Source organism: Periplaneta americana, chromosome 2, assembly GCF_040183065.1.
Source record: "Periplaneta americana isolate PAMFEO1 chromosome 2, P.americana_PAMFEO1_priV1, whole genome shotgun sequence".
Classification (NCBI taxonomy): domain Eukaryota; kingdom Metazoa; phylum Arthropoda; class Insecta; order Blattodea; family Blattidae; genus Periplaneta; species Periplaneta americana.
Window position 1 is genome coordinate 34725544 of NC_091118.1, and position 17939 is coordinate 34743482.

General features: G+C 33.1%; 1 protein-coding gene across 3 annotated transcripts in view; it reads left to right on the plus strand.

Moving 5' to 3' along the window:
- nwk (nervous wreck) overlaps positions 1 to 17939 on the plus strand; it is a 179763-nt gene that overhangs the window by 39337 nt on the left and 122487 nt on the right. For all 3 annotated transcript variants that reach the window (XM_069815116.1, XM_069815127.1, XM_069815134.1), the window contains exon 2: positions 1114 to 1211. In XM_069815116.1, the coding sequence (XP_069671217.1) occupies positions 1114 to 1211 (98 nt within the window). The remainder of the gene's footprint in view (positions 1 to 1113; positions 1212 to 17939) is intronic.

Here is a 17939-nt window from a genome sequence, read left to right on the forward strand (position 1 = left end):
TAAATTGCTATCATTTTGGTCCAGAGACCACTCATTTGGTGCAATAACAATACCTGTAACATGTTTCTTAATTGTTATTACATGCAACCATAGTGTAATGAAGATTGACATTATTTAGATTTAATGTGTACATAAACATTATTTTAAGAAATACAGGAAACGAATATTCAGAAGCCTATCAAGTTTTCTGTGCATAAGAAGCTATTGTAATCTCACCTGTACTCGATTCACTCAGAAGTTATTGTAATAACATTATAGCATTATGTCCATATAGAGAAACTGCACTTTCCAATTGTGAAATAATAATTAATTATATAAATTGGTTAATTTAGCTTCCGATATTACTTAAAACAAACACAGAAACATTCTCTGTGGGGTATGTTTCATAGCTTTCGATTGTTGTTGTCCAAGGCCCCTTATGGACGAAGTCTTTTGTTTTTTATTTCATTACACCGCCTTAGATGGCAGTTATTTTAATTTTAAAACTCATTTATCTCATTAAATATCAATCCTATGAAAATTTTTCAAAGAATAAAATTTATCGGAAATCATTGTTAAAGAAACTTTTGTTATGTAACATTTTTCACAAAAGTCAATAATAAGCGAGATATTTCGATTTATTTAATTCAGGCCCCCTTATAATCCCCCTTTTAAATAAAGTATTTTGAATGCCATATAGCCTAAAATCTAAGTTACAACGAACTTAATTTATATTCCAATTTTCATCGAAATCCGTTCAGCCATTATCGCGTGAAAAGGTAACAAACATCCAGACAGACAGACAGACATACAAACAAAAATTTCAAAAAAGCGATTTTCGGTTTCAGGATGGTTAATTATACATGTTAACACCAATTATTTTTGGAAAATCGAAAATTACCAGAAAAATTTTGGCTACAGATTTATTATTAGTATAGATTATTATTATTATTATTATTATTATTATTATTATTATTATTATTATTATTATTATTATTATTATTATTATTAAACGTAACATGAAATTATAGAGGTTCTTCAAGTCTTCTGTTATCTCTTTTGGTTACTGCTATGTTATCATTTTTGGCTGTAACTTAGCAACAGAAATAAATGAGATGCATTTGTTTATTTCAGGGGAACTACGCGAAGTTCCTTAAGACTCTACACTCGGAGCAGGTGGCCAAGCTTCAGGCTAAGCACCAGCACGAATGCGACCTTCTAGAGGACATCCGGTGAGTCTTTACGTTAAGAGTAATGTAGTTTAATATGATAGAATTATACATAAGTTTATATAACGTATTCTTGTCCTTCATCTGCATTCTTCTCTATCTATCAAACACCTTATTAAACCACGATCTGTATTTAATTATTTATTATGCAGTGATCATAGCATTATTGTGTACCTTAAACATGTGTATGTGTTACACATTTGAAAAAAAAAATACTTTTTATTTTTTTACCCACTTTATGTAATTGTGGATTGTACATCACTAATAAAATGTTGTAAACACATTCATTACGCAATTAGTTAGGTGATGATACTTCTATTATGCAGCTAGTTAGGTAATGATACTGTTATTACCTAACTGGTTGCGTAATGTGAACCACATATTAAATAAAATACAATGAAATTAATTTTATTTATTATAAACATTCATATCTTACGCGGATTTCAATTGTACTAAACATTCAATTGCAGAATTTACAGCATTTTCAATATCTGAATCCTCGTTCGAACTCATTTTAACAATGTTTGTTTATTTGTCCTAGTACTGTTATTCTTCTGTTATGAACAAAAGCCGATCGTGTTCAATACTAATAGAACAAACATAAACGAATCGCCTCTCGCAGGAAGAAAGAATAATAATTAATAATACAATTGCCTATCCACAAAAGACGTGTTCAGAATTAATGAAAATAATGTAATTAGGCCTACTCTTATTAAAAAATTAAGTGGACTATTTTGTTTATATCACGTCATTCAATTTTCGGTCAATGAAGTGTAATGAAATTTTGAATTCCAACCAATCACAGTCGTACATCGCGATAATTTCTGCAGCTCGATTTATCACTATCAATTTATCGCATGGTCGTTCTTTTGTTTAGTCAGTGTCGCCAATTGTTTCTTCGTAAATCGATGAGCATGAATCCATTGTACACTAAACAAAGTGCGAAATCTTTCTTCCATATCTATGTCTTGATCTTCTAATTCCATGTCCATTGTATCTAAAGAAAAAGACACTCTTTCATAACAATTTAATTAATGTATTAATCAGGTTATTTGTAATTATAGTATCAAAATTTTTTAAATTAAATTATGATTTCAGCAGATAATGAAAACGTATTTCTGTTATAATAACAAGAGAAAAGCGCAGTACATGTAATTAACATTGTTAAACCTGTATTTCGCTTTTCTCAATTGGCATTACTGAATAACATCCAATTTCTTTATTGCAGTAATCGTTTTTCATCTATTTCGACTTCACAGTGTTTGAATAGGTTAAGTATTTATAAATATACAATTATTAACATTTTGTGAGGGAATTTTAGGGATATATTATTTACATTTTTATTTTACTCACGAAATAGTCCTAATAAATATCACTCGAGGTCTGAGATTTTCCAAATATCGGCTAATCTCAGACCTCTTGTGACATTACTATAGATAAAACATTGTAGGCTACGATATATTTATCGTAACTTCATATTACAATAATCGACTGGTTATCAAACTCGGCCTGCGGCCTCATTTGACAGCTTTCCAAAGTTGTATTGTAATATGAAACGTTACGATACTGGAATCGTAAATAACTATTACAGATGTATAATAAGATGCCCATGTTAAAGGCACAAAATAACAAGGCGTTCTGTATTTATTCTATTAATTGACCTCAAGCGTCCCTTTCTAGGAGCAATACGCCGAAATTGATAGATTACCTTACCGTCATAATCGTTGTCCGTATTACACCACACCAGAATTGTAATAATGATTACATGAGAAAGAATGGAATATCGGCAGAAAAAATGGAAGTAGGTTTACAAGAATCTGCACCAAAAAACCGTCTTTGCCCACTGATAATTACATTTAGATACATCGAGATTTGAATTTCGATTTCCGACGTGGTTTAAGAATGCCATCTGCCTGCTGTAGACCTCTGTATTTTCGTGTACAGTGATTTCTCTGAAACGATTGCGTAGTTTTTTTTTCTCAGTCAATATCTACAAGTAAATTTATCTGGTAACGATGCACATGAAATATAAACATTTTTTTAGAAAGCTATTAGGTTTTATACGAAATAAAAGGCATTGGTTATAATGGCGATTCCCCCTAAATGAAATCAGTCGATTTTATCTACGGTAATCTCACTAGAGGTTTTGATTTGTCTAGAGAAAATCAAAACTCGAGTAGGATTTGACTATTACACTATTAGAGGAATAAAGATTAGAAGAAATGAAGGGTTCAGAGTCAGTGAGCCAAGCGCCATTTTTTAAAAACGGAGAAAGCAAGTGAATACCATAGTTTAATGAAGATTGACATATCATTTAGTTTTAATGTGCATATTTTATATTACTTGCTATATGTTTCATTAAATTATGGTATTCACTTAATTTTAACCCTTGTTTTCTCCGTTTTTAATATGTGGTGCTTGGCCCACTATGGCTCTGAATACCATAGTTTAATTAATATTGACATACACATTTAGTTTTAATGTGTACCATTTATATTATTTGCTATATGTTTCATTAAATTATGGTATTCACTTAATTTTAACCCTTGTTTTCTCCGTTTTTAATAATATGGCGCTTGGCCCACTATGGCTCTGAATATCATAGTTTAATGAAGATTGACATATCATTTAGTTTTAATGTGTATACTTTATATTACTTGATATATGTTTAATTGAATTATGGTAATCACTTAATTTTAACCCTTGTTTTCTCCGTTTTTAATAATATGGCGCTTGGCCCACTATGGCTCTGAATATCATAGTTTAAAACAAAATGATATGTCAATTTTCATTAAACTATGATATTCAGAGCCATAGTGGGCCAAGCGCCATATTATTAAAAACGGAAAAAACAAGGGTTAAAATTAAGTGATTACCGTAATTCAATGAAACATATAGCAAGTAATATAAAGTATACACATTAAAACTAAATGATATGTCAATTTTCATTAACGTATATACTTTATATTACTTGCTATATGTTTCATTGAATTATGGTATTCACTTAATTTTAACCCTTGTTTTCTCCGTTTTTAATAATATGGCGCTTGGCGCACTATGGCTCCGAACCCTTCAAATAAAGCAATATAATACATTAGAATATTAATTGACTTGCTAAAATACTAAACTGTCTTGAAAATGTATCATTGTACCATCTCATCATTACAAATATTTCGCTAGATGGCAGTAGTGTGTTATGATAAGCTGTTCTCTTGTTACCAGTTGTGCTAACTATACAATATTCATTTAACTCTATGGACGATTACTAGTCAAGAAGACTTTATTGATTTAGTTTCATTTTTATTAATACAGTTGCATTCCACTTTAATTACCAGTATTATATTAAACAATCTCTGATATGGACTATCCATAATATCATACAGGAGAAGCTATATCATAACATAAATAATATAAACAAGATAAATGATAGGAAAGTTTTAATTAAGAATGATGAAATAAACATGAATCATTTTAAAACGTACAATTATTGAAAGCGCAATGTTAGCAAACAAAGAAACAAATGCTAGGGAGATGATAAAACAAACAAATGCTATGGAGGTGATAAAAACAAACAAATGCTAGGGAGGTAATACAAATTGTAGGATAAGCAGCCATGATTGGTTGAAACACGTCGTTCCGTACTGTTTTATTTGTCAAGAGTAGTATGACGTAGTAAAAGTGTAATAGTCCTTGATAATAATTTTGTGTATTACGTAGAATAAATTGAAAAATGAAGTAACATAGTTCGTAGCAAATTAAAAAAATAAATTTTTCAGACTATGTCACACATGTATACGTACCATGTGGACAGAATAAATGATTAAGTTTAATAGTGATGATGATAGTTATTATTATTATTATTATTATTATTATTATTATTATTATTATTATTATTATCATTATTGCCCATGTTTCATATTTCATGTTTTTTTAAATATTTTCTTGATTTTTGCATACATTTTATAGTCTCTTCTATAGATTAAATATAAAATAAAGTTTAAAATCCATTTAGGACTCGCGAAACTACTAGGATTCGCTAGCGAAACCCTGGGGTTGTGCATAACACACTTTGAGAAACACTGTCCTGAAGGAAGAAGATTATAATGCTTAATTCGATATCCCAATGAATTTGTTTTCTCTTTGTATAGGGAAATATCTGAATTCAACACTGCATTATAAGTATTAAACGACAATGTTATTATGAACAAGGAATCGATGGACAGTCCATTGTTGCGTGAGATGGTGTCGCCAGTTACGTCATGCAACGATTTTCCTTCTAAATTAATCTCGGTTGCTCCAGCCGTGCCACAACTGCAAACATTGATTATCATATTACGTAATTCGTTATGACATTTACAACCGAGTGACGTTGGTAGAACTGCAATGTTATTTATGTATATTATAAAATACCGTCAGCGAATGTCCCGCGCCGTAGCGTTGTGGCCTAAAGCATCATGTTTATGATTCGCGTTACGGAATGCGCGCTGGTTCGAGTGCTCATGGGGAAGGAATTTTCTCTTGAAATTTCGTCCAATGTGGGACCATGACGAATTTGGGAAGCTACGGTAAGTGGCGAACTAGTTTCGAAAACCAACTATTACTAGGATTCTCATTCGTCCAATATTCCCGTTTTTTGACAAAATGTCCAGGAGTCCGGAATTTATTCCGAGTGTCCCGCTTTTTAAATCTCTTTCCTGAAAAACAACTGTGGATTACAAATTTTATCCCTTTTTAATATAACCAATCCTGGTGGTCATCCCATGAAACGCTGTTGACCAAATTCTGTTACGATGTTGGCAATACTTATGGCGATGCTTTTTTTTCCCCCTATTCTTCTGTTGACAATATTTTAAAGGTTCACTCTTTCTAAATATGATTTGTATTTCTTTTATAAAGAATAATTCATGTCTGTATTTTTACACCAATAGTGTCTTACTTAAGTCCCGCGCCGTGGCATAGTGGTCTAAGGCATCCTGCCTAGGACTCGCGTTACGGAATGCGCGCTGGTTCGAATACTCATGGGGGAAGAAATTTTCTCATGAAATTTCGGCCAGTGTATGGGACCGGTGCCCACCCAGCATCGTGATGCACTTGGGGAGCTACGATAGGTAGCGAAATCCGGTTGCGAAGCCAGCTATAAAAGCTGAGGGGATCATAGTGCTAACTGCACGATACCTCAATTCTGGTTGGATGATCGTCCACCTCTACTTCGGCATGTGGGCGTGAGGCCAGCAGCCGGCTGGTCGGTCTAGGCCCTTCACGGGCTGTAGCGCCACGAATTATTATTATTAGTGTCTTACTTAAAATGAAATATATGCGGTGATTTTATTTTCGGTTACCTCGGCTCCATGACCGACATGGTCACCAGATCTAACAATTTACGATTTCTTCTTGAGGGGGTATTTGGAAAGGAAAGCCTCTAGTCATCCTTCAATACGAGATATCGAAGGACTCAAAGAAAGATTATGTCATGAAGTGTCTCAATTACCCATGGAGGTGTGCCATTTGATGGGCTCTCTACGATCAAGATTGAAGAATGTTTTCTTCTTAACAGATATTAGGCATTTAATGCGTGTTTACTAGATCTCTTGTTAGGGGTCTAACATCTCTCATATCTTCAGGTTGATGTTTATTTACTATTGCTGGCATTCTTTCGCTATCCATTATATTGAGATTTTTTCCTTCAAATCTCCTTCAAATTCTTCTGTTTTATTGGTTATACTGTAAATATTGAGTTCTTCGCGAATTGTTTCATTTCTAATCTGATCTTCACTTGTACAGCCTTTAACTTCAAGTAGAAATCTCATCTTTACTGCCTGTAATTTGCTATTATCCTTTTCTCTCATTATCCATTATTCGCTTCTACAAATCAATACTGTGACAATTATTACCATATGGAACTGAATTTTTGTTTAATTTATTGTTTTGTTTTTCAGTGTTCTATTTGTTGTTACTCATATTAATTGAAAATTATTTATTTTATTTTCTATGTTTTTCTCTCTATCATTAACTTACATTACAATATAAGTAGTCATATTGAGACAATTTCTATACGGGTTTATCTTCTGTATTATTTCTGAACTTACAGGAAGTATTCCGCAGTGAGCCATGATCTTGGTTTTCTTCAATGATATAATTTGCTACATTCGAATAATATTTGCAGCTAAATTGAGACCATGTTAGGAATGTGATTTTCAAAACTTCAGAGTTTTTTTTTTACATAAAAAGCAAATGGTATGTTAAAGTACTTTACATAAATTGTAAGTAAAACTTTCTAAGGGATAAGTCAGTATTAAAAATGAAGTTAAAATCGCCAATCTTTTGGTTCACCATATATAGGCTACGTAGGTAATTTAATTGTTGTATCTTGTCAAACGTAAGTGTCTTAGGAATGTTATAATACTACATTATGCAACGAGCCTATAATGATAGTAATTAAGAAGCGAGTATGGATGTTTATGAAACGAGCGCAAGCGAGTTTCATAATTTTCATACGAGCTTCTTAATTATCATTATAGGCGAGTTTCATACGACTTTTTATGCTCGACCATATTTCTAACTTGAAATTATTCAGATGTATACATTTTATTTGTATCTGACAAGATCGGAAGTGACCTTGTTCTAGGTCGTGAATTGTGAGATGTGCGCAGGCGCGAAAGTATTGATTTTTTCCGAGGAACAATAATGTCATTGACCTTGATGTAATCCCGTTGAACTTGGTATAACCTTGATTATTGAATTCGACATTGAAAAACGAGATGACAAATTGATTTTATTTGAATATTATTTACAATTAACGCTAATTATTATAGTAACAGAACATAATCTTCTGCGACAGTATTGGATTTCCAGCCTCTGTGACTTTTCGCTAATTCTCTTTCGATTGCATATCCGAGAATAATCGATACTTGCGGTTTTATAACGGTACAAAGCTGACTTCTCATTGGCTGAACACCTGTAAGCTGAGTTGTCATTGGCTGAACACCTGTACTTTAATGAGTAGGTGTACTTTAATGACATGCATTAAAGGACTGCTACCAGGTGTATAATTACTACATTTCGGCATGGTCGAGCATAAAGTGCTTTACATAAATTGTAAGTAAAACTTTCTAAGGGATAATTGTTGTATTTAGTCAAACGTAAGTGTCTTAGGAATGTTATAAAAAGGGTTAGGATCCGAGACAACGTAGGAATGAAGTGAAGTTACAGTGCAGCGGAGTACAGATGGAGTGAGGTGGCGCGTTGAGTTTTGTGTATAGTAGAGCGTCTCGTTTAGGCACAGTGAAAACCTAAGTAAAGTGCAGGTAACGTGTGGGGGGGGGGGAGGACGAGCTGTACGATAAACACGAGGGATGCACAAGGGTTTAGTTACAACATTTATGACGGAGCATTAATTGAAATTATATTTTCCAAAAACACACAAAACAAAAGAACACAAATTGCATAACGTTATCATATACACATTTTAACAAACAAGCAATAAAGTTGTAGCATTGAAATAATTCAATATAACAAATCAATTTTGCTGCTTATATGATGTTGCTTTCAAGCAGCATTTTTACGGTCACGAATTTCATTCTTTGTATGACTAATATAATATCACCGCCTTCTGTGGCCGAATTAACAAAACTACAGTAGGCTATGTTGGTCTGAAATGACAACACTATTTCCTTAACGTAATTATCCCTTCTCAAGGTATACCTGAATGAATGAATGTATTATTATTATTATTATTATTATTATTATTATTATTATTATTATTATTATTATTATTATTATTATTATTATTGTACTACGCGACCAAGGCCGGACCCGTCGTGGCAGAATGAGGAACTTCGTGCTCGCTGCGTATGTTTACCGCTGGAGTGTCGTCACATCCAATACCAATTCAATCTGGTCGAATGCCGCGTGTAGGAAGACGTGTGTTTCGTAGCCAAGCGCGGAGCGTTATTTATAATGCCATAAAGTTTTGTGATGAAGAAAAGAAAACTGCTTTATTCCTATCTCTATCGAAGACAACAGAGCGTGCTGCAGCTATTTTGAAGTTAAATAAGGAAACAATTAGTAGAATTAGAAAGGAAGGTAATAAATGTGAGGACAAGGGTGTAGAAATATCGACACCAAACAAAGTTAGACGACCTCCTGTAAATAAGGTTGAATTAGACGACATGGACAAATGTATCATAAGAACAGAAGTTCATAAATATTATGGTCTCTACAAGGAACTTTCAGCATTAGTAAAGTTGCATAAATTTTGTAAGAGAGAGATAGGTTTTAAAGGGTGCAAGGAAACTTTACTAAAACTTTTACTATCCATAGGGTTTGCATTTCAAAAAACATAAAGATAAAAGGACATATCTAATAGAACGCTCTGATATAGTAGCCCGTTATTTACCTGGACGAAACATGGTTCCATACCCATTACACTGTCTAAAAATGTTGGTAATACGTAAACATGTCAGGAGTTTATACAAATAGCAGTGCAGGTCAACGACTTATACAGGGACATCATTTTATTTTTACTTCAATTTTTATTGTACCTGAGTTTTTGAATGTACTTCACTCCCACCCCTTCCACACAGATCCAAGACCGCATATAGTAGCCTTACTGTCATAGTAAACAGTACGTTCCAAAAATATGTTCGCGTTTTCCAGTGACGAAAGAGCTTTCAATATTGAATCATTTTCGCTCAGGTACTGTCGTCCATTTGCCTACGTCGTATACTGGTTTCCCCCACCAGTTTTATTCGCCAGCTAGTGGCTGGGCTGTCTTAGCTCTCTTCTGAAAACATTAATTTCTGTTAGGAATTGGACGTCTACGTAATATCATACAACTGTTTAAAATAACTTAAATAAAAGGGCCTCGTTAAGTAATTAACTGTCACGTAATTACCTCCATTTCTACGACCCTACGACATAACCACTTGGACGGACAGTAGATAGTATGTCTGAGTAATTTTACCTTTTCGGATCGGGCAGAAGTGAAGATTGAATTTACAGTATGTAAGGTACTCTTTTATAGAGTAGGTACAGAATTATTTCAACATGAGTTACTAGCACGAAGAACGAAACTGGTAATTGGGATAAGGTACAATAGTCTATAGTGCGATAATATGCACATTAGAACTGAAGCCTGTATCGAAATGAACGGTCACCATTTTCAAAAATGTGTTTAAATATCCATATTATGATTATTTTTCAATTTAACTTCATGCTCTATATTGTACGCTAATGTGCTGTAGGCAGTATAATATATACTGCATAATGAATACGTCCACATGGACAGCTCATTCGTGAGTAAAAACACTCATTGTTAATACTGTACTGTATTTTGATTAAACAAAAACCTAATGAAAATGATCAAACTCAAAAGCGCAATATTTCCTAGTTTATGTAAATGGATGAACTACTTTTCTTCCCTCCTATACTTAGTAAAGTGATTTGTTTGTACTGTATATTACGCCAGTATCATCGAACTCCAGTCGTGGAAGGGGTAGCAAACGGCGTTGAGTCAGAGGTATAGGCAAGCTAATATTAAAAATGTTAGTAAAAATAAAATGATGTCCCTGTAGTAGCCCATGCTGGTGGTAGTGATGGTTTTATACCGGGTGCTTTCCTCATATATGATGTCCGGAGTCCGGCCACTTTAAAATGCTAAGGTAAGAAATGCATATAAAATGCAATATTGTATAGTTTACGTTACTTTCGATTCATGTTCCCTCCTTTACGAACACCGATTTGTTGTGTGTTTTCTGAATAGATTCCTATGTGTATAAATATGATAAAATAAAAGTAAACAATAAAGTTAACTATATATACGAACATATAACATATAAAGCCTGTTAATAATAATAAAACAAGAGCGCAGTTCAGCATGTGCTTCATTTTGCATCTGATGCGGACTTTACAACACGGCCTGTGTTGTGAAGCGAATCGTAGCGCCACCAAGCAAAACGGTTCCAGCCTTGGTCGCGTAGTACATGGCATTGTGATTTTACCATCTTTTGGTGATATCTAGTATCACTTGGCAACACTGAAGAGACGACCAAATTAGTCTTTTAGGAACTACTCTTACGTGATCCTCACTATAGAGTGGAAGAAATTCTATTTAAGGGGACAGGATGTTATTTTTTAAAACCTTTTTCCTATTTGGTGTAAAATATTATTTTTTTTTGTATGTAGAGAGCTCATAGCTGTGGCAGCTCAACCAAATAAAAATATAAAAAAAAATATATTATTTGGGGGCCCAAATTAAAAAAAAAAATGTACCCAATGCAGGATTGTACTAAAACCGATATATCTAAACCGTTTTTAAAGATAGATTCAGACAGTTTTTTGCAATGTATTTGCAAAAGCATGTCCCTACGTTTGTAAAATAAACAATTAAAATTTAATAACAATTTTCTGATTTCCTTTCTTGCAAACAAGCGGACGTATTTTAAAAATGAAATCAATTAACAAAATTCTGTTACAGAGAAAAGTTTCGTAATAGTCTAAAGAATGTGGGTTCTGAATTTCATGCATGTATCTTTAATAGTTCAGAAATTATATCCATTTTTTTTCTGGCAATGTAGCAAAAAAAAAAATGAAGTTACTGGAAACCGATAAAAGCGGGCGTGTGATTTAAAAATCCATAGCGCAGGAAGTTTAAAAATGACGTCTCAACATCAGATAAGGACACATAAATACCCACAAAATGTTATGTTATGAATTCCACACATATCACAGTGTATTTTAAAGATTTTTTTTTGAAAATTTACTCATTTTTCACCAAAAAATACCATCCTCTCCCCCTAACTATTTATTCACTATAAATATTACCCTGACGGTGTGGAACAGTGACTTACATCTCAATGCTCTGTGACATCACAGATACCTTATCTGTATTAATAAATGGAGATCGGAATCTTAGCCACTCCTCTTTGAAGTTAAGTGAGTTCGGAGTTTGTGCGATGAGCCAAATTATTACGAAGAGTAGTAGCGCGCTGCGCTGTGCGATGTAAACAGACTACTCCCGCATCAAGGACAACCACAGTACGCACATAAAATAATAATTTCAAGAGTAGAGCTGTGTTGTGTATTACAAAAGAATAAACATAGTTTTTGCTTTGAACTTTTAAATTAAAATGTTACTGTATCAGAGGCACTACTCTTAACAACATGTTTAATTTTACTGTCTCATAGGTACCACTCTTAATGCAATGTTTAATCCCCATATTGCGATAACTTCTGTTGTAAAATTTTAACTTAAAGCATCGGTATAACTGTAACACAGGTACTGCCCTGAATGAAATGTTACAATAATCTTGACTGTAAAATTTAACTCAAGAGGTTACAGCAGTAAAATGTTGGAAATATTCAACATTTTTTCCTCCATTACTGTATCTTGTACAATATTGAAAATTAATGTGTGTGAAATACTGTCCTTCTGCTGTATGAAAAAAATATATATATATTTTTACGATTTAAAAAAATGATTTAGATTCTTTTCTTTCAGAATTCAGTTCACTGTGCAGTGATGAAGCTTTTCCCACATAACTAAAAAACTATCCAACATTCTGTGATGAATTTTTTTGTGTGTAATTATGCATGTCTTATTTACAATATGATGCAGGCTCACTTCTCTACATTTGGTACATTGTCTGATAAAAAAATTAATTCATTTAAAAATGGTGAAATAACAGTATTTTCTTCTAACGCAAAATAAAAAAAAAAACATTATTTATTAAGGAATGTAGCTGAAAGAGCATGATATTGTAAACATGGGTTTCAGCAATAAAATAAAAGAGAGAGAACATGAAAATATTAACGAGTTTATGACGTATGAGGGAAAAGCTTCATCACTGCACAGTGAACTACCACTATTATGAATTTTGAAAAAAGACAAAAAATATATATAAATAATTTTTTTAATTTTTTAAATATTTTTTTTAATATAGCAGAAGGACAGTGTTTTACACACACCAAATTTCATTGTTGTACAAGATACAGTAATGGAGAAAAAAATGTTGAATATTTCCAAAAAAATTACTGCTTTAAGCTGTACTAACCCTTTAAAATATCGGTACTACTATAACACAGGTGTGCAAGTGTACTCTCCAAAAACATTTTTAAAGTGTTTGTCCTCAACTTTGTTTAATGTTGGCCTGCACCATTATTTCATATAGATCTCTGTTAAATTCATCCGCGGGCACAGAATTACTAGTTGAAGGTAGATCGTCAGACTCACTTCTTTCTGTCAATTTCAAATGGTTTATATGTTTTTTTAATTACAATACTGCCATAAATCCGGAAAAGACAAAGTATATGATTATGTCTCGTGACCAGAATATTGTACGAAATGCAAATATAAAAATTGGAGTTTTATCCTACGAAGAGATGGAAAAATTCAAATATCTTGGATCAACAGAAACAAATATAAATGACACTCGGGAGAAAATTAAACGCAGAATAAATATGGGAAATGCGTGTTATTATTCGATTGAGAAGCTTTTATCATCTAGTCTGCTGTCAAAAAACCTGAAAGTTAGAATTTATAAAACAGTTATATTACCGGTTGTTCTATATGGTTGTGAAACTTGGACTCTTACTTTGAGAGAGGAACAGAAATTAAGAGTGTTTGAGAATAAGATTCTTAAGAAAACATTTGGGGTAAGAGGGATGAAAGTTACAGGAGAATGGAGAAAGTTACACAATGCAGAACTGCACGCATTGTATTCTTCATCTGACATAATTAGAAACATTAAATCCAGACGTTTGAGATGGGCAGGGCATGTAGCACGTATGGGTGAATACAGAAATGCATATAGAGTGTTAGTTGGGAGGCCAGAGAGAAAAGACTTTTGAGGAGATCGAGACGTAGATGGGAGGATAATATAAAATGGATTTGAAGGAGGTGGGATATGGTGATAGAGACTGGATTAATCTTGCACAGGATAGGGACCGATGGCGGGCTTATGTGAGGGCGGCAATGAACCTGTGGGTTCTTTAAAAGCCATTTGTAAGTAAGTGCTGCTGTAGGTAGCATATTTTTAGAACAGATTGTGTCAGTCTTACATAAATTACACACTATTATGTCGCAACTTATCTAGGCATACTGTCTTCCGAATTTTGCTACTCGCTCATGTACTTTACCACTTATTTTAGGCAGTTTTATTTCAACTAGTAGTGCATAATATCATAAATTCTGCTAAACTGAAGGATACTGTGCTTATTTAGGAGTAAGGAACTGTTTTAGAGTGACCCTGTAGTGCGCAGTAATTGTGTTTGTGAGCAGGTTTCCTTCAGTCACAAAGGAAAATGCGGGGTTGGAAATTTACTTGCTATGATCCATCACCACCTCAAACACAATTCTAAACATTAATCAAAATCTGAAATCAGTTACATGAACACAATTCATCTATAACACAGAATAGAAACAGGAACTCTACAATAGTAAAAAGCCTACTGATATACCCAAAGATTCTAGTATACACGCAATATGACCACACATATTAAAGCATACATAAATGAAAGATAAAGTCATGTACAGGCTTCGAGACTTCGGACCCGATACAATAAGTTTACTGTGCATGTACTATAGGTTGTTGACTCGCTGCAGGTAGTGAAAGGTAGAGATGTGTTGAGGTAACAACGTTGCTGTTTAGAATAGAGTACGGTAGTATGGGGAAACACACATATGTACATTCTGAAAGTAAATATACATTACACAATGACAATGTCAAAAGAATGTGAAAAGCATTCATTCTCCTGTCTTTTATAAGAATTTGTGTTTAATTATACACAGTGTCAATGGTGGAAATAAACATGTAGCAATTTTAATTTCTTCATTTATCCTATTGGTCGTCTTTAGGAAGTGCAGTTATAGTACCGAATTGCAATGTACCAGAAGATACATTTTCAGTGTCTCAAACGTAAATCTTTTTCAGTTGTCTACCAAACACAGTTTGTATTGTGAAAAGCTGCGTTCTACGTCGCATGACTTTATAGGAGCAAAACAAAAAAACCTAACATCATTGTAGTCTCTAAGAGACAGCCCTTTATTCTCGAGTGACTCTATATCCACTAATTTGCTGTTTATATTACACAATGCTCCATATCCGTTATTTTTACTTAAAATTGATTTCCACTTCTGTTTTACACGTTCAGTAACCGGTGTACTTGGTGTCTCATTAATTCTCTGCATCATTTTCTAAACTAATTTGAGGGCTTCCGGCATCTCTTGCTCTGACTTTTCTAACCGTGTAATAGTTTCAGACACAGTTTGAAAATAGGTTTGTATGAAAACCAAATTATTCGTCAGAACCTTCAAATCCAGAGCGTTTTCCTTTGCGTATTTGTTGGCATTCATTCCACAGTACCCCCACCCACTGCACGCTTTACCACTATACTCAGTACGCCGTTATGCAGATTTCCCACTGAACTGCTCTATTGGGTCCGAAGTCTCGAAGCCTGGTCATGTAATATAATAGCCTATGTAATGAAATGTAAAATACAGAGAGCCCCCCCCCAAATGTTTAACAACTTCTTATTCGGTAACTATTGCAAATAGGATTGTGATTTTTGTCCACATAGCAAAGAAATATAATAAAGAATACCTCTAGCATATTTCAATAGTGTGAACGGTTTTCGTGTAAATTTAATTTTAAAAACCTCTAATTTGAAGCCACTGCACGATGAGAGCAAATTGCAACGTCTAGGCAGGGAGCAGCTCACCTACCGAGACACACCGAGTTCATTGACCTCTTACATCTATATCACGAGTAAAATGTGTTAGCAGCGATGTTGCGGGGCTGCTGAAACTTCAAACTTAATTTTCTAATAAACCTTTAGTTTAGATTTCTAAGGAGGACTGCCGGCTACAGCTTGCTTGACCACAAAAGGAATGAACTAATTACAAAAGAATTGAAGATTACACCTATTTATGAACATCTCAACCACTATAGACAAAAATTGCTTAACCATGTCAATAGAATGGACCGTTCCAGACTCCCAAGACAAATTCTCCGCTATATACCACATAGAGGACGATCTTTGGGACGCCCCTGAAAAGATGGATGGAGACCGTAACAGGCCACTAGACCTAATACCCGCAAGGACGATGATGATGATGACCTTTAGTTTAATTACAAAACATAATATAAGTCTTCTATTCATTTAAATGTTCCCTATTGTTCCTTCCAATCTGCAAGGTTATTTCACTTCCAATGCAATACAACACAATACAATACAATACAATATAATATAATACAATATATGATAATATAATATAATATAATGCAATACAATACAATAATAATATAATATAATATAATATAATATAATATAATATAATATAATATAATATAATATAATATAATATAATATAATATAATATAATGAAATACAACATAATATAATATAATATAACACAATACAATATAATATAATATATAATATAATATAATATAACATAACACGACACGATACGACAGAACACAATATAATATAGGTCTAAAGTAGTACAACTAATACGATATATAATAGCTGTTCAGATTATAGGAAATTATATAACGAAATATTGGAATTAGTGTTCTCAGGAAGTAAGCGAACAAGATATGAAAGCTTATTGATTACATATTACTTCAATAAAACCCCAGTGTTTAATGAAATGAAGTCCATAGACTTCCACGTGTGTTTGATGCCGGTAATATGCTTGACTGGATCGATACAGACCCCAAATTCTGACAAAAACTACCACTACGAGATAGATCATTTGCTTTACACCCTCTCGTAATATAATGTCTGGATTTTTTCTAACGAAGCTATATCAAAGACGTCACTGAAGTCCGAAACCCTTCAAGACCATCGTGCTGGGATTGTGGAAGCTATTGTTACGTTCACTTCGGGGATTATAATAGCGAGCCTGGATGGAGATCTAGTGCAGACTGAATATCTAAGATGCATAAAACGAACAAGAAGAGGAAGTATAGAGATATTACTCGTATATTGACTTTTATTGGAAGTTTTATGGTAGGACTGATGTATGTCAATTTAGATACAACTTTATTGCTTGCTTTCTTAGATAACGAAAAAAAATTGAATTTGTGCATTTTACCATAGACATATATAATATAATATAATATAATATAATATAATATAATATAATATAATATAATATAATATAATATAATATAATAATAGCTACTCACAGACTGCTCTTCTGTCTTATCTCCGAACATTTGATCCGAACAAATGTAACTTTTCGTTCTGCAAAGGAATTTTACAATGTTATATTTATTCTGATCAGATTTCTGCAAATTTAAAGGACAAAACTAAAATTCTTTCAATAAAGTATTATTATAATACACTGCTCTCTTAAAATGACAGAGCATATTGGGGATTAAGTCAACGGCTTTCTCAAAACACGCCATAAAATGTTTCATATGAAACATTATTTATCTCGAAAGGGAAGCAAATATTAAAATTTTTATTTAAAATATCTCAAAGACCAATTTTATTGCAAAAAGGGGGTAGCTCCATTATTTGTTTGTATTTAACCCCCTCCAAAATTGCAGATTATAATAAATGGAGTGATAAAATGAAAGTCCTACATATCTAGAACATACTCTGAAAAAGGAAAGAGGGTCAGTTAAAATTTCAATTAGAATGGTTTTTTGTAGTTTCCCACAACTTTGTAAAAGTGGAGCTACCTCGTTTTTGCAGGGAGCCCTTCAATTGTATCTTAGCGCT